At 40.6% G+C, this 21,363-nt stretch overlaps 1 protein-coding gene across 1 annotated transcript; it reads left to right on the plus strand.

Moving 5' to 3' along the window:
* Window positions 1–2,410: 2,410 nt before the first annotated feature.
* Window positions 2,411–14,921, plus strand: LOC127649657 (zinc finger protein 391-like). The gene is made up of 2 exons (XM_052134903.1): window positions 2,411–2,438; window positions 13,855–14,921. The coding sequence occupies exon 2, from the start codon at window positions 13,896–13,898 to the stop codon at window positions 14,448–14,450; it is 555 nt and encodes a 184-aa protein (XP_051990863.1). The 5' UTR covers window positions 2,411–2,438; window positions 13,855–13,895; the 3' UTR covers window positions 14,451–14,921.
* The last annotated feature ends 6,442 nt before the right edge of the window (window positions 14,922–21,363 follow it).

Below are 21,363 nucleotides of genomic sequence, written 5' to 3' on the forward strand. Positions count from 1 at the left end.
AAAATTTCAGAACAAAAAAACATTTGGGCCAGAATAAAATGATCCAAGCCTTGTTTCGTTTTAGCAAGCCCCTGGTTTTGGCTATTAAGGAACATTTACATTACAAAAGCCTGATACAGATTGCCACCGTAGGATTAACAAATTCTCCACCCATTTGTTGAAAACACTCTTTAAAAATGGCCAATTCTCACCCTCACATCAGTCACAAATCTCATCTTCATTGAAGTCCCTCCCATAGCATTTCACCAATAAATGCTGGGAATATTCCCATAATTTTATAACCCCAACAAGGAGTATCTCCAGGTTCAACAACAAATCTATATGACATACCATTGGAAAGCTGGAGTTTAATGAGACAATGAGTGATTCAGAAAGCGAAATGAGCAATGAGGAACAAAGAGGTAGGTGTCCATTCTGGATTCTTCATTACTGACTGCTGAGACACATTAAGAGAACAAATCTTCTAGTTTGCTAGATTTTATGGCTTGGTGCAGTAAGATAACCATATCAGGACCTGTGAAAATTTTAAACAAACCTTTTATAGAAAGACAAATATACAACTTCAATAGTGCTGCACTTTCATTTTAAGAAACTCTAGAATATGCATTCCAAACCTGTCTATAAACATGATCTCTTACAAATGAATATTTGCATTGGTTCAAGTGGCATCTGCAAACAAAGTAACCTTTTAATTGTTCATTTGTGAGTCACACTTAAAGGGATAGTTCACCCAAAAAGTTTAATTCAGTCATTGTTTACTCCTCCCTGTGTTTTTATAACCCAATATGTCTTTCTTTCTTTTTCTTAACACAAAGGGAGAAATTGTGAAAACATTTTGTGCTTAGTGAGGTCATACAATGGCAGTTTATAGTGACTACCTCTTCACGCTTCAAAAGTATAATTCAGCCATCTAATAAATGATTCCATGAGACTCGTGATTGTTATGAAAGCACACGATATGGTTTGGTGAGAAACAAACCGAAATTGAATGCATTATTTAGTGGGACTGTTCACTGACCGTTATTCTCCAATAACGAGCAAGAGTTCACACAGCCTCCTCACGACAAGCGAAACATTGTTTTGGTTAACCAAAAGCAGGTCTGTAATAGTGACAAAAGAACACAGCACAGCTGCAAACAAAACAGATAACAGAACTTTGAATACAGCAAACAGGAAAAAAGCATGTATTTGCTCCATAGTGTAAGCATGAGAAAAATGGCGCCATCTGTTGGAAAATATTAAAAGACATAATACTGTTATATTTTTCACATGTGTAATTCACATGTATTTTCTACGCCGCTGGAAAATATAAGGATTTGAAAGATGTAAGGATTTTGGGATTTGTAGTATAAGAGACTTGGTACATTGCCAATTTGGGGGATTTGTCACTAAATTTAGCAACCATCTGGTGCTTGCGGCGACTTTTAACCTTTGTGCGTCAATAAAAAAAGTTACTCAGAGGTCCATTTTCCATATACTAAATGCTAAGGGGATTTTTGGGGGGGGATTGTCACAGTCTGGGATATATCAATGGTTAACAACATTATTATTTTTAGTTCAGTGTCAGATTTAAAAAAATAAACATGCACTCAGGACCTTAGATGACAAAAATATGTTAAAAAAAAAAAAAACTGACATTAAAATATTATACATTAATGTTATTGTCTGCGTTCACTGACATTCACTGAGATTTTTTAACCAACATCAGTCCTGGTGATAACTATCAAATATTAATTTATTTTCAGGTTTTAACCCTTTAAATGCCAGTTGTTTACATAGTGCCAAGTTTGCATTTAACACACACACATGTCTCAATACACACATACAAAACACACTGAATACAGCAAACAGAAAATAGGGGAAAAGCATGTATTTGCTCCATAGGCTAAGCATGAGAAAAATGGCGCCATCTGGTGGAAAATATATAAAAATAAATACATTTTGAAGCCAGGGTTCCGGAATGAAAGCATAATATATATAATTCACGAGTTTATGCTTTAATGGCTTTCAATTTGGGACATTTTTGTCCTTAAGGTCCTGAGTGTAACTATTTTGTGTACACAGTGTATTATAGATGTATTATAGGAACTCAGGTTGAAATATCAAAATTCCCCACAAAATACACATACACACGTTTGGCTAAATCTATGCCATTGGCATTAACACAGCTAAAATGATCGAAAAAATGAAAGAAAGAAAGAAAAAAAGACGACAAAAGGTCGCACACGGGTTAATGGTATTTTGCGACAAGGAGCTATTTTAGAAATATTCAAATATAATTAGGTGATTTCGGGTAATTAATTATAAGAACACACGCACATCTAAGACTATACATATTGGGTCAATATGCAACGTCATACTTCATACGTCACCAGTGCAAGACCCTAAATCCTTTCCGATCAGAGGCATGTGTGAATGGACTCATTTGAATCGCCTAGGTAGGAATTTGTCTGTTTCTGAAACTGTATTTAATAGCTCTTTACATTGCTGAACACAGATGGTCACTTTACTGGTAAACTTGTTTTATGATTTTATAACACACGCGCGCGCTCGTAGTTAGGTCAAGAGTGTGGTTTATTTTGTATTGGCACGTTTTGAGGAAATTTTTGAGGGTGGTTCTGTAGATGTTCTGAGGGAGGAGTTTGTCTACGCTGGTCGGGACGAGTGTTGCAGTTTGGTGGGTGTGCGAGCCATGCAGACTGTGCGTTAGGAAGAGCAGGAAAAGTTTCCATTTGTGCCCACACCGAAGTTTTAAGTCCCCAAACGGCGAAATATTTCTTACGAACAAGAATAAACGCGAGTGCTTCGATTGAATACAGTCTCACTCATAATTTCCTTTGGGGCAGCAGAGGACTTGTTTTGCCCTGGAGCCGCTACCACACTGTCTGACCGCCAAATCTGCTAAAGGTAAAGCAAACAAAATACAAACACATCTCATGAACAGGATAATTTTTGATATCCATTTTAAAATAGTTTTACCCCTTTGTATTAGAAGTTATATTTTCGGAAATAGTTGTGCGTTCCCTCGCAATACATGTAGGCTACCGTTAAAGGTGCACGCAGTCATTTTTTCCTCATTAAAAAATGTCACTCCTAAAGACATGAATTGTAATCTTGCAATATATGTGGGAAATCACGAGTAGGAATGAAGATTCCAGTCATTACAGTGACCTTATAAAAGCTGTTTTATTCTACATGGAGAGGGTCCACACATGAGGGCAGCCATGTTAAGATCACATGACCGGCTGAATACTACTCACTTATTCTCAGTAACCATCCTGTTATTTGACACTTTCACTCATTGATTAAAGTCATCATGACTGACTATGAATGGAATCATGTAATACTACATTGGAATCTGTAAATGAAAACTATTGATTTTAAATAATATAGTATACAAACCGCTAGGTGTCAGTGTAAGTCCAAGATAACACAAAGACAAAAGTTACTGAGTGCACCTTTAGCTAAAATAACCACATCTTAACCTTTATATTCATAGTACAACCATAGTAATACTACAGGAAATCCGAAACTATGGTAATAAAAATCGTAATTATGTGGATGTTTGGATTTACTACAAAAAAAGAGTAAAACTATAGTACCAACAAGATTTAAAATGGTTACCCAGATAGCAAACCGACATAGAATCAACTTAGAATTGATGACTCTCGCAGCATCGAAGCAATGTTGATTCCACATCTTTTTGCTCATCAAAGTCGCATTGAATCTACAGTGTTCACGCCACTGAAAACAAACATAAAATCAATCTAATTGGTTTGTTTACCTGACGTTGAAATGACGTTATACAATCACCATATTTTCTACTTTTGATTTTAAACTCCCAAATACTTAAAAATGAATAAATCAGCCTATATATGTACTCTTTATTAAGCACCGAGCACATTCAGTTACTCGTTGTTTTATTTATACAAAATATACATTTACAAATACAAAATTCTTTGGGGTTAACTTTTTCTAAAGTATATAAATCTTAATTATATACTTTTATATACCAATTATAGACAAATGCCTTCACACTGTTGCATTTACAAACAGATGTATAATAACAAATTACAGGCACAAATGAAGACTTTTACAAGAATATTTCAGCTCTGTAGGTCCATACAATGCAAGTGAATGGTTGCCTAAATTTTTTACAATCAAAACCACATAAAGGAATCATTAATGTAATCCATATGAATCCAGTGGTGAAATCCATATCATCTGAAGTGATATTCTAGGTGTGGGTGATAAACGGAGCAATATAAGTACATTTTTGCTTGAAATTCTTCTTGTCTAGTAGGGGGATGTATGCATAAAGAATGTGAATCACCAAAAACACAAGAAGAAGAATGTAAAATTGAAAGTGCAGGCTGATGGAGAAGGGAGTAGAATATGTATAGTAAAAATGGACTTTAATATTGATCAGTTTCTCACCCACATTTATCATATTGCTTCTAGAGACATTGATTTAACCCACTGGAGTTATGTGGATTACTTTTATGCCTTTATGTGATTTTTGGAGCTTAATTTTTTTTAGCACCCATTCACTTGAATTATATGCACCAAAAGAGCTGAAAAATTCTTCTAAAAATCTTCATTTGTGTTCTGCTGAAGACAGAAAGTCATACACATCTGGAATGGCATGATGGTGAATGAATAATGAGATAATTAACATTTTTGGGTGAACTATCACTTTAAGAGTACAGGGGGGACACCCACCCCACCCCACCCCCTCCCCTTGAAATAGTTCCCTTGAAATAGTTTTGCATTCCCTTGCAATAAATAACTGGTTCTCTTACGAGAGGTTCTCTCGTATTGCGTAAGCTAGCTTACGCTACGGGAAAGATTAATCTTTTCTGAGATATTGAAGCCAAAAAATTATCCTTAATTTTGTATCATTTGTCAACGCAGTGCAGCAACTGCAGACCTTGAGCGGGCTAGCTAGCGAGCTCATTGGTTGCTCTGCGGCAACTGCTGCAGCCTATAGACGAACTTGGGCGAACTCGCGTCCAATGAGAGGTGTCCGCGTGCTTACTGTATCAAAGCCCGCCAAAATGGGCGTGGCTAGAGTGCATATAAGCGTAGTTCGTAGGCTGGAACCCTGATTTTCATCTCTTCAGCGAAGCTCTTCGCATCTCTGAACTGGAAGCCGCGTCGCCGTTCGAGGGGCATCTAGCAAGCTTGGACAGCGCTCGAAGAAGCCGGCCGTCTCCGCCACCTTCAGCCATCCTGCGAAGCTACGCCATCCGGCGACGTATCCTTTTTAGAGCAAGCTAGTTCTTAACGAACTTCACAAAAGTGTAACAAGCGTCTTTTTAAGATGCCTCGCACCACTTGCGCTTCATGCCGCGCCTCTCAGCGCCGGAGACCGCCACATCATCTGGCGCTCTGGGACTGGGGCATGCAGAGCTCGCCCGCTGACGGGCGGATGCAACCTCTGCGAGGAGCTTCGATGTCGACCCTGCGGGCTCGACTCGGCGCCAGAACCGAAGCCGCCGCCGCCTTCCGCTCGCCAAGCAGGAAAAGCGCCGCCCCATAGGCTGCCAGAACCGGTGATAGAAGCGACTGCCTCGCCGAGCCTCTCCCTTGAGCATCGCTCTCACCCGCCCGCCCAGCGGCCGCGACTGCTGCCATCTCGGAGGACGAGGCGGAGGATAAGGGCTGTTCCATCATGGCTTCGACAGCGAGGAGTGGTCAGGCTCCCACGCCTCCTCCTCGCCCAGGAATCCAGCAGGACCCGCGCCGAGTCGACGGGGAACTAACACGCCTCCTCACACAGGCCGCCGACCGCCTCGGCTCGAGTGGTCACCGCCCCTGAGCAGGCTCCCAACAGACTCGACGGCTGCTTTCTTCAGAGCCGCCGCCGCGAACACCAGCGCCCGGGCCGCCCCTTCCTGCCGGAACTCCACACTGAGCTTGCAAAGTCGTGGAACGCGCTTTTCGGCCAGGATCCGTTCCCACGTCTCCACCCCGGCGCCACCGAGAAGGGCTACTCCTCCATCCCTCCGGTCGAGGATTCGGTAGCAGCACACCTTTGCCCGCCCTCCGCGAGATGGCGGTCTAAGCCAGTGCTCCTGTCTAAGGCCTGCAGAGCGACTTCCGCCTATGTTGGCCGCGCCTATTCCGCCACCGGCCAAGCCGCATCTGCTCTGCACTCCATGGCCGTCTTACAGATCCTCCAAGCGGACCTTCTTCGGGAGTGGGATGAGAAAGGCAGGCACCCAGAGGCTGTTACAGATCTAAGAAGCGCGACGGACCTCGCCCTTCGCGCCACCAAAGCTGCAGCCCAAGCTCTAGGGAAGTGCATGGCCTCGCTGACTGTGACCGAGAGACACCTGTGGCTAACGCTAGCCAACATGGGAGAAGCAGAGCGCTCCACGTTCCTCAACGCACCGCTCTCTCCGACCGGTCTCTTCGGCTCCGCGGTGAGTGGCATTGTTGACCGCTTTTCAGAAATCCAGAAAGCCACCCAAGCCATGAAACCCTTCCTGCCGCGACGCGCTAGCTCCTCTGCCGGCCGCCCACGTGACCAGCCTCCTGCACGAGCCTCTTCACAGCGCCCAGCTCAACAAAGTCAGACTTCTCAGCGTCGACAGGGCGGCCGCCCTCGATCGCGTTCAGACAGCCGCCGCAGACCGCCGCCCCCCCGCGGGCCTTGGTCTAAGGTTGCGCTGAAACCTGAGCAACCAAAGTCCTCCTAGCCTTGTTGAAAAAACGACGGCTCAGTCCCGCCGCGGCCGGACCACCGTCAAAGCTTCGCCCCCTGTCAGTCCCCCTCTCTCAGGCTACTACAGTGGTGGATTCAGCAGCCAACAAGCCGGTGATACTGCCCGCTTGCCTGCACTCAAACGCCGTTTTCACGGCGACCCAAAGAAATCTTGTAAAGAGCAAACATGCCTTAAGTGTAGAAAACGTGCCCACAATCCAGTGTTCACCCATACACACAAGCATTACACTTCCTGTGTTCCTATCAGAGCCCACTCACATAAAGCGGACATAGCCCGCTCGAGTGTTAGAGTCAATAAACGCTCCACCTAATCCGCGCGCGCCTCTTCTCTGGCCGCTCTGTCACACGACCAGCCTTATGTGTAGAAAATGTGCCCACAATCCAGTGTTCACCTCTACACACAAGCATTACACTTCCCATGTCCCGATCAGAGCCCACTCACATAAAGCGGACACAACCCGCTCGAGTGTTAGTCAATAAACGCGCTCACGAATACGTGCGCGCACCCATTCTCTGCCCGCTCTGTCACACGGCCAGCAAACACTTCTCTGTATGTAAGTCCCGTGCACGTGACTATGCTCGCGCATCACTTAACAGATGTGACTCTTTCCCCATTCACCTCAATCGGGAAGTAACTCACAGAACAGCCTGTCCCTGCTGTCTGCGAGCAGTCATGCATAAGCACAGTAAGCGCTCACATTCTGTTCAGCGTGCTGTGTGCGGCAATCAGGGCGATTTGGCCATTCACCCTCTAGCGCTACGCTTCAAAGCGTGGGAAGCTATCCCAGGGATATCCAAATGGGTGTTAAGCACAATAAAACAGGGCTATTTGCTACAGTTCGATCGCCGCCTCCCCGCTTCAGAGCTGCTCGAAACTATTGTGAACACGGAAGCAGCCTGCATGCTTCGCTCAGAAATAGCAAACCTTCTGTGCAAAAGGGCCATAGAGAAAGTGCCGCTCGCTGAGCTGAGTCGGGGTTTTACAGCCGTTATTTTCTTGTTCCAAGAAAGACGGCGGCCTCAGACCAATATTAGATCTCACGGGTTTGAACAAGGTGCTTGCAAAAGACCGCTCAAAATGCTTACAATCAGGAAACTCCTCACGCATACGCACCAGGGGACTGGTTTATCTCTCTCGATCTGAAAGATGCCTACTTTCAGATTCAGATAAATCCCCGTCACAGGCCATTCTTGAGATTCGCCGACGGCCAGGTTTATCAATACACCGTCCTTCCGTTCGGCCTGTCTTTAGCACCCCGTACTTTCACGAAGTGCATGGATGCGGCGCTCGCACCCCTGCGGAGTCAGGGCTTGTGAATTCTGAACTATTTGGACGACTGGCTGATTATGGCACAGTCACATACGGAGCTTCTGTCTCACAGAACAGTTCTCCTCAGCCATCTGAACAGTTTGGGTCTTGCAGTCAATTGGACCAAGAGCTCACTACAGCCCAGTCAGGCAATTTCCTTCCTTGGAATAGAACGCGCTTGTGCGCTTTCTCCCGGTCATTCAGGGTCACCACGTCCTGGTCCGTTCGGACAACAGATCTGTGGTATCCTACCTAAACCGTCAGGGCGGTGTCAGATCCAGGAACCTCTTCCATCTGACGAAACGCATACTGAGTTGGTCCCAGTGCCACCTGTGCTCGCTGAGGGCGACGCACGTGCCAGGCCACCTGAACGACGGCCCAGACAGACTGTCCAGAGACAATATTCCTCCAGGGGAATGTTCCCTGCACGCTCAAACAGTCCAGAAGTTATGGCGCATATTCGGCAGAGCAGAGATAGACCTCTTTAGCGCCAGAAGAGAACTCTCACTGCCCAATATTTTTCTCGAAGCGAGGACGCCGCTGGCCCAGGACTGGCCCAACCGCCCGCTTTACGCCTTCCCTCCCGCCTCGCTATTGCCACAGGTAATGCAGAGGATCAGGGAAACGCGCCACTCGGTGCTCCTCATAGCCCCGCTGGGAGAATCAGACATGGTTCCCAGAGCTTACGCAGCTGTCACTGACAGCGCCGTGGCCCATCCCAGTGAGAGCAGATCTCCTCTCTCAAGCTCGCGGCACGATCTGGCATCCCCACCCAGAGCGCTGGGCGCTGCACGCTGGGTGATCAACGACTACCCGTCGCTCTGCCAGAAGGGGTAATAAACACCATCATACACGCTAGAGCCCCTTCCACGAGAAGACTATGCGTCAAAATGGTCTGTGTTTTCAAAATGGTGCACCGACAGAGACCTGGACCCACGGACATGTGGGGTGTCGTCGCTGCTCGTGTTTTTACAAGAGCTGCTGGATAAAGGGCAGATCCCCATCCACGCTCAAAGTGTATGTGGCGGCCGTCGCGGCGTTCGCTGAACCCCTGCACGGCCAGTCACTGGGAAAAAACGAGCTGAAATAAGGCCATGAAACACATAACTGATTTTGTAGACTCCAGTTTTCGCTCACAAAATTAACTTTTGTGGGACATTTTTTGTGTTAGAAAGGCCATATCGGAACAAGCTCTTCTTCTGAGGTAAATTCACAGCGTGTCTTCTTCCAAAAATGATAATGAGCTCAAACGGGAAAGACTGTACCTCTTTAATTGGTTAATTTAAATTGAAAGTAGACAATTCAAGCTTTCTATAGGCAAGTATACACTGAATTTCGGTTCATTTTCTTGACGGGCTCTATGATTTCAATACAGGATCCAAACCTTGATTTCTTTATTTAGCAAAACCACAATGTTTTGCTGTTATTGTGAGTGTACACAAATAAAAGTAAATCCTTTATAGTTTCGATTGATGTCTTACACTTATCTGTGACCAAAAATAGTATTTCTTTCTATTGTTATCAGGGAAAAAGTCAGGTGATTGTGCCGGCGCCTCCGGTGACCACAGAGGATTGACTATGTTATCAATATAAAAAATAACTCAAACAGGAGCAATTCAAATATTGAATTTTGGGTGCATTTCCGACATTTCCGGTACTGATGTGGCAGGTGTTGCAAGATTCTACCACAACCTCAATTCCAAAAAAGTTTGAACAGTATGGAAAATGCTAATAAAAACATAAAGGAGCGATTTGTAAAATCAATTTACCCTGTGCTCTGAAAGCACTACAACAACTAATTATTTAATGTTTTGCCTTGTGAAATATATATATAATTATTGCAACATGCTCCATAATATTAGGGATAGTCAATCATTTACCACAGTGTTTAATCACCATTTCTTCTAATAACACTCATTTGCATTTGGGCACTGAAGACACAAGTTTAAGTGTAGCAAGTGGAATTTTCCCTTATTCTTCCATTTTACAGGTTTTCAGCTGCAAAATTGTACAGAGTCTTCATTCCCATAATGTGCCACACATTAGTGATGGGAAGATCGGATCGTTTTACTGACTAGGATGTTTGATTCTCGTTCTGCAGTATGAATTAATCTCTATTCAAGTCATTTTGTTCATTAGTCACGTGACAGCCGCATAGGCTCTACAGGAAACAGAATCGATTAGTTCACCTCACGACTCGGTCTTCAAATCGGACTCTTTCGTAAATTTTTCACATTAAAGCCGCATTGGATCTGTACAGAACACAGAATTGATTAGTTCACATTTCATTCATTTGTTACATGACATATAAAAGATTAGTTCAAAATTAATGAATCGCTCATGAACGACCCTTCACAACCACACATTCCCAATTGGAGACAGCTCAATTCTACATTAATGTGGAAATGAGGAAATTTGGAACATATTAAACTGTCAAAAACAAATTGCCCTTTCTGTGTCACAATAACAGCTCCTTGTGAAGTAAATATGACAGCACTTTCGGTGTCAAAATAAATGAAGTAAAAAGGACAGAAATATATTACATTCGTATAATGCAAATCTAATAATTCAGCATTATTTTAGAATGATCAACCTGACGTGTCCCACGGTAATCATTTAGTATTGTGCAATGTTCAGCTGGGGTTTCAAAAATAAGTAATTGAAGGAAGTTTGAAGTAAGTCCAGTGAAGTAGCTTTGCACACCCACAAAAATCCTTAGCATTATTTACCTTAAAATGTTTTTACTAGTATGTTTTTATTAAGCTACTATGTGTCATTGTGTATGAAATAGAAATATAAAGTGCATATCAATGAAAATGATTGTATTTCACTCTACCTTGTGATTATTTAATGAAAAACTAATTATTCGATTTTTAGTTAATGTCTTTAAAATGTTTAATCTACTTCGCTTCAATGGCTGCTTGAATGAAATGATGGTTCTAGATATAGCTATATATCGAATATTGTCAATAGGCTGAAAAATATCGAGATATAATTTGCCATATCACCCAGCCGTACTTGTGATGTTTATTGCCAGTTGGCAATCCAGTTTATGGTGCATTACCGCCACCTACAGAGCTGGAGTGTGGAGTGTCACAAAAAAGTCATTAAGTAGAGTCAAACGTCAGCTGAAGATGATGAAATTGGCAAAAAGTTAATTGATAATAGGTGTCACACCTCATGTAGAATTAAATCCTAAACTGAATATATATTTTAAATGTAGCTTACATTTTGTTAAATTAATTCTTGAGGTCTAACAAAGCATTTCCTCCCTCATTCGTAGTATTAAATAGTATTAAATGTATATAATGATTAATATCAATATCGAACGATATGAATGAAAATATTGTGATAAATTTTTTGGCCATATTGCCAAGCGCTATCTGAGGCATCGGAGATCACATGCATTCAGAAGTGGTTTTTAACCTAGCCACAGAGCGCTTTTGCTCTTGAAGGACTAGTTTGTTTGTTTTTGGAGGCTCCTTTGTATACTATAACACAATTGCCTCATCATAATGATTGGCAACATACTGACTCATTGATAAGCGGCATTTCCTATCAGACATTTTGCTTTGCCCTGTGGTGTGGCCTGAAGCATGTTGCTCCAGCAGTGGGGGAAACCTGGGTTTGGATCCTGTATTGAAACCTGGAAATAATCACGTTTGCAGTAATGAGTGTGATTCAAATGTTGCATTTTTCCCTCCACATTTAATCCACTGATAGTTAGGTTTAGGGTTGGGACTTTGGTTGAGGGGTTCAGTTTATAAAGTATGAATTCCTCTTCAATGTATTACAGCTGGAAACGACTCGCATCAGAGCTTGCTTTTGAACGCCTGCATGAACGCCTCTTTCCTTTGTTCGTTTGCAACCTGCTGTGCTCTGCTACGTTTTATGGGCTGTTATTGAAATGCTCGACCACTTCATGGCATTTGATACGGGTTTGTTTAAAGCCGTCACTCTGTAGGTACACAGTTATTGAAATTTGGAGACTGTGAGTGATGCAGGGCAAGTGGGCGAATGGCAGAAGTCTTACCGCAGCAACTACATTCCGTTCTATGACTGTGCTCAGCTGGTTCACGGCCAGGGCAATCTGGAGCCTATCACAATCCGGCAATGCTTTTCCACTGACTTAAAACCCGGATGGTGACGTAATGTGTTACATGACTACATGGTAATTTTGGTTTTATCTCACATGTTCGCAAACAAACATGGCATGTCACAGTGCTTGCGTACAGCTTTAACTTCTGTTTTTGAGGATATATTTAGACATGAAGAAAAATGCAACCTTATGTTATTACATTGGTCATCAAGATTGCCAGAGACGATGGATTTTTTTACATAGGATATAATATTTATCACTTGATTGAGAATCCCACCAGTTTACTTAAATGTGCTGTAAGGAATTTATTTATTTATTTATTTATGTTATGGAAAGGTATGCAAAAATGTTCCTACTCCCTGAAAGATATTAATGAAATAAGTGCCCTGGCCCCTGAGATATCTCACTGGTCTCTGTGACAGCTCTAGAATCTGTAAGCAGCCAATACAAATGTGTCCACGCTTTCTGAATGTCAGTCATTTTGCATCTTCTCATAGTATTGTTGTTGCAGCGAATTAATCAGGCATAATGCGTTTTTATGCCATGGTGTTCATAAAAGTTGTGGTTGAGGCTGCTATTTTACTACTGTTATTGTTAACAACCGTTTCTGCTCTCAATAAAGCTCATTTTGGTATCTTTGGGGTTTTGGAAAGGGGGGCGTGGCTAATCCAACATCTCAGTCTCGTGGAAGTAGAATTGCTGAAATCGCTTACAGCACTTTTAACTGGTCAAAATCCCCTTACTGAACAAAACAATGCACAAAATAAGATGAGAAGAGTGTAAGGAAAGCTGGCCAAATTGAGCAATCAGTGGAGAAGGCCCTTGGTAAGAGAGGTGACCAAAAACCTGATGGTCACTCTGGATGAGCTCCAGAGATAATGTTTGGATATGGGAGAAACTTGCAGAAGGACAACCATTACTGCAACACTCCAAAGATCTGGGCTTTATGGCAGAGTTTCCAGACGGAAGCCTCTCCTCAGTGCAAGACATATGAAAGCCCACTTGGAATTTTCATGCATCATGCTGGGTAGCGTGTTTTTCAGCGTCGGGGTCTGGTCAGGGTTGAAGGAAAGCTGAACACAGCAAAATATAGTGATATCCTTAATGAAAACCTGATCCAGAGTGCTCAGGACCTCAGTCTGGGATGAAAGTTTACCTTCCAACTGGACAATGACCCTAAGCACACAGCCAAGAGTGGCTTAGGGACAACTCTGTCCTTAAGTGGCCCAGCTACTTAACCAATCAAACATCTCTGGAGAGACCTTAAAATGGCTGTCCACTGACGGTCCCCATCCAACCTGACAGAGCTTGAGAGGATCTGTAGAGAAGAATGTCAGAAAATCCCCAAATCCAGGTGTGCAAAGCTTGTCGCATCATACCCAAAAAGACTTGAGGCTGTATTGCCAAAGATGCTTCAACTAAGTACTGAGTTAAGGGCCTGAATACTTATGTCAGTGTGATATTTCAGTTTTTTCTTTTTAATAAATCTGGTTATCAAAAATCAGTTTTTTGCTTTGTCATTATGGATTATGGAGTGTAGATTGATGTGAAACAATTTATTTAAAGCATTTTTGCATAAGGCTGCAACAACAAAATGTGAAATAAAAAAATTAAAGGGTCTGAATACTTTCTGAATTCACTGTATATTGGAGATCACTTTTATTTAGCATCTAAACTTTGCCTTTGAGTTGATTTGAGTATTTTTGTTCATTTCAGACTTGATTGAAGTGAAAAAGGAAAGTCAAGAACTGAAGGAAATGGAGGAGAATCAACAAAAAACTCAGAAAACAAGATCCAAAAAATCCTTCAGCTGCCGTCAGTGTGGAGAGAGGTTTGCAGTGGCAGACGCTCTCAAAAAACATAGTTGTTCTGAAGTAAGACCATTTAACTGTGATCAGTGTGGTAAAAACTTTATTTTGGTTGCACACCTAAAGAGACATCTGAAAGTTCATGCGAATGAGAAGCCTTACATGTGTCCTCTTTGTGGAAAGTGCTTTTCATGGTTGTATTATTTTCAAGAACACCAGAAAACACATGATGATGATGTGGAAGTTCATGTGTGCTATGAATGTGGTAGTACCTTTACTAGATCCAGTGACCTGAAAGCCCACCAGCGGATTCATACTGGAGAAAAACCTTACAAGTGCTCATATTGTGGAAAGGGTTTCACTAATTCAGGACACCTAAAAAGACACGAAAGAGTGCATACTGGAGAGAAGCCATACCACTGCACTTCATGTGGGAAGCGTTTCACCCAATCAAGCACTCTAACTAGTCATAAGAAAAAGCATTGTCCAAAGCTGTCAAAGTGAACGAAGTTCATCTTCAGGTCCAACAAGATTCAGATTCATCCCAAAGATGAAGGTTCTCACAAAAGAGTAATAAATGCAAAAATATTTTACGTTTGTGCTTATTCAACAAAGAATTTGTAGAGGAATATAAAGTACTAGTTAACCAAACTAACAAGTTCTGTAGTGTTTATCATGGATGATTTTATGTTGAAGACTAGCAATAGCATTCATTTCATTGTTTGGTAGTTTGGCATCATTTGGCAAACCATTCCTCTCATCTGTGCTTTATTTCCTGTTTATCTGTTAAACATTTGTTTATCTGTTATAAACTTGTTTATCTGTTATAAACTTGTCAGTTCCACTGCAATTGTGTATTACTTCATTGTATATGCAAATTACTTTAGTGTGTATGCAGTATTCTACCTAATTTGTTTCACTAATGTTTTAGAATTGCTGTTTTGTTTTGCTTATCTTGTTCTTATAAACATGCATACTGGCTTTGGTTGTAATATTTTTAATAAAACTCCTGCATATGGATTCCAAAACTGTCTAAAACTGACATTGATTGAAGTGGCATCTGCAAAAACATGAAATTGCTCCTCTCTTAGAGCTATCTTTACTATTTTTGCAATGACTTTTAACCGACCGGTACAAAGTTGATTTTTAGTGGACTTTTCTGCTGTGTGCAGTGGCTCAGCGGTTAAGGCTCTGGGTTACTGACTAGAAGGTCGGGGTTTCAAGCCCAACACCGCCAAGACACCACTGTTGGATCCTTGACCCTATCTGCTCCAGGGGCACTGTATCATTTCTGACCCCAGTTTAGTTGGGATATGTGAAAAAAAATAATTTCACTGTATATATGCAAAAATGTATGTATAATGTGTGACAATAGATCAATTATTAACAATGTCCACCATTGTATATACTGTACATACATCACTGGAGAATTCTATCCAATTAAGTATCAGCTAGTGTGACAACATTAAATAATGGCACTTTTCCTTTATGTTTGGGAGTAGCAATAGTATTCAATTAATTAGTTTAATCATCTAATCACTGAATGGTTTAGCCCCATTTTACCTTTCTAATCTACTGCAGCTACATAACCCCACAAGATCTCTCTGGTCCTCTGAACAAAGAACTTCGATTGTTCCCAGGTCCAGGTTAAAGCAAACGGCTGGTGACGGGGCTTTTGTAGTAGCCAAAACACTGGAACAGCTCACCCTTGTACATAAGAAATGGCCATTCTTTATACATCTTTAAATCACAACAGAAAACTCATATTTTTTTTCTGTGGCATTTGGTTCAACAGAGATTAGTTAATTATTTGTTAATTTATTGTTGTATGTTCATTGGTATTGTCCTTATACAGTGTTCTATACTTTATTAATGTACAGCACATTGGTCAACAGTCTTGTTGTTTTTTAAACGAGGGCAACATAAGTTCATTATTTCACCATCCATTTATTTTACATTCTTTTGGTCATCATAGAACCAAAGTGACACTATCAACGTCTATCAAAATTCTCCTGATATTTCTACAAAAATTAGTAAAGTTTAGTTAATGTTCGGTATATAGGTATACCTATATCATTTTCTTTCTTCCATGGAACACAAAATGACACAATGACACAATGACAGCCTCAGTCCCCATTCAGTTTCGTTCCATACAATGAAAGTGAATGCTTGCTGACATCTCCTTTTGTAAATAATAACTGAATATACATTTTTGGTGAACAATCCCAAAGGAGAGTAACACTGAATGCAACATGATCTGTTGGAAAATACCAATAATCTTTTTAACCATTTTTATTTTATTTTTTTTAAGTTTATATATCTAAACATTTGCTTTTGTAATCTGGACTAACAAAGACACACAACCTTGAAACAAGATGGCACTGGCTAAGCAAGCTCTTTCATAAAACGCTTGTGGAATGTCAGACAAAGCCTGGGAGACTAGAAGAATTTGGTTTTACAGATAATTCAATTTAAGATATGCTAACATGTATAGGTTTTTTAATGCCTACTGTGGTAAACACAAGTCAATAATTCAGTCAGCATCGATTTATGGTTCCTGCAAACTACAATAATAAAACCTCTCAAATAAAAAATGACATTCACATTTTGATTTTTGCAATGTAGTTAAGACTTTTATTTTGTATTAGGTAATCATTCATATCACTCCTGACCTGATGTGATACATGTCCTTTTTTTGTCCATATTCACAGCCTGGTCTCACATGAAGACCAGACTTTTCCAGCAAATGCAAACAGTAAAACATGTCTGGCTCCATCTTTCTACTCTAAGAACAGAGAAGTACTTCATTAATTGCAGAAAAACACCAACACACACAACAATTCCTTTTAGAATACTGCATTGTAAAAAATGTGCCTGTGAGACTCCCTCCACACCAGCAGAGGGCGCTCCCACACATGAGTTCTAGATCTGTGCGCAGGGTCACACATCTCTCATCAGGGTTCAAGTCTTAAGAAGTTTGTACAAGAGATTGTATTATTTCCTGAGATAATCTCAGTGCTTTAATCATATGAGATAGCGTAAAGGTCAACTAGTGTGTTACGACTCTAAGTCACCGTTTGTGAATACAATACATACAAACAAATGGGAAGAGACTTAAACTGACATTTACATGTTGCAAAATAATCCATGACTTCTCTTAAAAACATACATTTTATCTTAGAAAACTCCACACAGTTCACTCCAAAAAGATTGTTTTGTGTAAAACGTAGTTGACATACTGTATATTCATTAAATGGTGAGCTGTTTCCTCACAAAAGCAGTTTATTCAGCACATTGAAGCATGAAGAAAATGGCCTCTTGTCTCCTTGCCAGTGTACCATCCATAGACTGTTTATGGAATGGCTGTGTTATGCTATTTTATGCTAAGCTTGTAGGCTCCCCTATGTAGAACGGTTCCGTTTGTACTTACAAGGTCTGAAATTGTAAATACGATGGGATTTGAGTGCGTTCAAGTGATTGTAGTTGGAAAGAACCAATTTATTTATCTTTTTCACTTGCTTGCGAAGGCAGGATGTTTTCTTTAGGTAAAATACAACAAAATCAAGAGCAAAGCTCTTTTTATCCATTTTATAATTCAAGTCCAGCCACATATAATGATGGGAAATGCAAATGCTTGTCACTACACAAACCAGCTAAACTACATGTAGTTTTATTCTTTATTAACTGTACAAAAATGCATACAAACTAAACTGCAAAGTCAAAATCCTCAAGTAAAACTGAATGTTTACCAATAACACTTTGCGTTCACCATGATTCTTAAATCGACACACCCCCAAATCGGAAAGTTGGGGCTTAAAGAAAATCCAGATTTTTCACTCATAATTACAACTTTGTTGAGTGTTCATGTGTTTAACTCGTCAATATAATAATTTCTATTATATTTCTCTCAGAGACCATTGCTTCATCTGAAATCACATACTGTAAATGTATGTACTCCATTTGATGAAGGTAACACTTTTCATCTGGTAAAACAGTATGTTCTTTAGGTATGCAGATTAGTAGTATAAAAACATTCTGGACATACTTCATCCCGGGATTGTCCTGTGACTCAAATGTATGACGGAAAATCCACAATCGCAAAAATAATATACTCTTTTAATAAACTTTGTTGGTATTTCTGGCACTTACAGTTGAAAAGAGTGAATGTCCGACTCAAGGTTCTCCAATGTTCTTTTAAATCCAGCATTTTAAATGTGATGTCTCAGCTCCAGAGGGATTATGGAATATTAAAGTGTCCAGTAGATCCAGACTTTAGAATCTTGATGGAAATTGCAGGTCATGCGGGCATTTCTTGCTTACTGTTTTATGATTACTGATGATTCAGACATACTACTCCATTGGCATACTGTTTTTGCCTACTATATAGTGAAAAAGTATATATTTGATATAAGTATATAAGATATTCAAATGCAGGAAATGTAATGAACAGCAGTTGATTTTTATAAAGATTGTCAAATATTGATTGATTGATGGTACTAGTAGTATTTTAATTCAGAAGTGAGAAAACAAAGAATCCCTCCTTCAGTGACTGGCAGCTGATTTCCGGCAACTCTTCCAAAATCTTCTGAACCCGATGAGAGTTTTTATGTATCATATTTTTAATTGATAGGACCTCCTAGTAGAACATTTTTTGTTGTCAACTATGAATGCAAAAAGACATGAAGCTGATTGAATTTCCGATGTTTGGTCAAATCAAGATTATTTTGGGGTATGGAATATATGAACCCCAGAGAAGGTGGGGAATGAAGAATCTCCAAGTTTTGGAGGATCTGCCATGATGTCAAGGGCAATTTGTCCACCATCAGGTGAGCAGGACTCAGACTCAGTGTTATAAAGTTTATGGATGTACTCCATAACCATAAGGTCAAGATTCTACAGCTCCATGTAGCCACCACGAAGCCCACACCTGGAAAAAAAAGAAAATCACACCTGAGGTTAAGAAACAGATTTCTATCGGGAAGACACGCAGGCTTGAGTGAGGTTTAAGATGCCATTTATTTGATGAATGTAAAACAGAAAAGTAATGTCTCTCTTTGGCGTAGTCCCCGTCTGGCGGTCCGAGGGAGTTGTATTCGAAACCATCATATCCTGCCGGAGATAGGAGGCAGGGGCGAGGAGCCTACCACCGTGCGGGACGGGGCTCAACTGGTGGTGGTGGGGTGGTGATAGATTGTGAGCAGACTTATAAAGCAATGGCTTACATGCGATTGGCTAGGATTTACCCAGCTAATGATGTGATGATGTACACCTGCTGGTCTTCCTGCTAGAACTACACTGCGCTTCCATATACTGTAACTCAATGAACAAGTGAGAGGACATGAAAGAAGTGGAGAATACCACTTATATTTATAAGTGTGCTCTTATATTATCTTAGAAGAACTCACCTCATCAATCAATAGGAAGTCCCTTTCTTCTGAGGAAACTGGATCACCTCTTCTATGGACTCCCTGCTCTGTACATGACCTGATTATCAAATGTATAAATTATCTATAATTCCAAGACACCAGATATGTTGACAAAGTATGATTCTTTCAAAGGAAGGGAATGCAGAACTTGATTATTTTGTGATATGTACACTAGTCACATGTTTGGATATGTATACTCTTTCTTTATTATGTTGCCTTAATAACCCCAACATACTGTTATTCCACAGACTCGTTTATCAAAATGATAAACATTTTGCTGGAAACCTGTTGTATGCAATGTATTAGATGGCTACTGCCTCCCAGTGTAAGGTTTGCAGGAAGGAGTTGAGAGAAAGAGGATCTAAATGCAGGATTATTTAATAATAATAAACACAGGAAAGTAAATGATGAAACCAAACAAATCGTTACATACACGAACATTACCAACTGACAAAGAACACAGGAAAACCAAGGAATTAAATACACAAGGGGCAAACGAGGAAGCAAGGAACACCTGGGACTAAAAATCACAAGGACCAATGACACAAAGACAATGACAAGAACTACAAAACCCATAATCAAAACACAAGAGAGGCAGGGAACAATAAACATACAAGGCGACCCCTAGTGGTCACCAGGGTAATCATGACAGAAAGATTGAAGGTTATGGAACATAAACATCTTAACAGAAATGTTCCCAAAGTTATAAATTGCAAGAAATAAAGATGCTAAAATATGAGACCAGAAATGCTTCATGTAACTGCAAGGACACAAATGAAACCTAAATAACCGCTTGTATTTAAAGATGGTTGGGAGTATGACATAAACACAGAGTTTCCAACAAAGCTTTTGCAGTTGTCACGTGTTAAATGAACAATAGACTCATACCCAAAGACAGACTCCGGAAGTGAAATAATAATTTATTATTATTATTAACAAAAACACTGCCATGAATAAAGAATGGTATCAAACCGTCCTGCAAGAGCAACTTCTCCCAACGATCCAGGAGCAATTTGGTGATGATCTGTGCATTTTCCAGCATGGAAGTGACTCAGAGATCATTACATTGAAATTTTGGGTCCGTGGCAAGACAACTCTCCGGATCTGAATCGAATTGAGAACCTGTGGTCAATCCTCAAAAGGCGAGTGGACAAGCAGAAGCCCACAAATTGTGATCAACTCAGATCACTAATAAGGCAAGAATTGATCTCCATCAGTCAGGATTTGGCCCAGAAGCTGATATCCAGCATGCCAGAGCAAATTGCAGAGGATATGAAAAACAAGGGACAACACTGTAAATATTGACTATTTGCATATATTGAATGTTTTTGCCAATCCAAACCTTTAAAACTAATGAAATGTTTATCATTGTTTTCCGGTTTTCCATAGAAACATGTGAAAAAAAAATAATCAGCAAATACTGAAGCAGCAAACTTTGAAAACACAAAATTTGATGTCACTGCCAATACTTTTGGCCACGGCTGTATGTGAAAGGCTTACGAATTGTCATACTACTCTGGAAAGAGAGAATTGTAAAGGAATATTCCAGGTTCAAGACAAGTTAAAAGACGCACTGATGTGCCTTGACGAGCACTGTTCGATTTTTCTGTTTTGATGTATTTCTTTCTGAAACAGGAATTGGGGTGGGACTTTTAAAAAAAGCCAATAGGCTTTAGTTTACAGCCCCACACACACACACACACACACCTTTCCACTGCACATCGCAGTCTTTCTTTATGATGAGGCATAATCAACAGTTTGTTTTTGCAAAATGTTGATTACCAAAAAAATTAATTTAGACTGTCCCTCTTTTTCTTTGAAAAAGCCAAAATATGGGTTACAGTGAGGCACTTACAATGGAAGATAATTGGGCCAAAAAAAACCGTTTCAAAAAGTATAGCCACAAGAGGTAAACAATATGGGTGTAAATGATTTTAGTGTGATTAAATCTCTTCACTAAACTTTTTTGTGTCAAGTTATAGCCAATTTTA

The sequence above is a fragment of the Xyrauchen texanus genome, chromosome 9 (genome assembly GCF_025860055.1).
Source record: "Xyrauchen texanus isolate HMW12.3.18 chromosome 9, RBS_HiC_50CHRs, whole genome shotgun sequence".
Lineage (NCBI taxonomy): Eukaryota > Metazoa > Chordata > Actinopteri > Cypriniformes > Catostomidae > Xyrauchen > Xyrauchen texanus.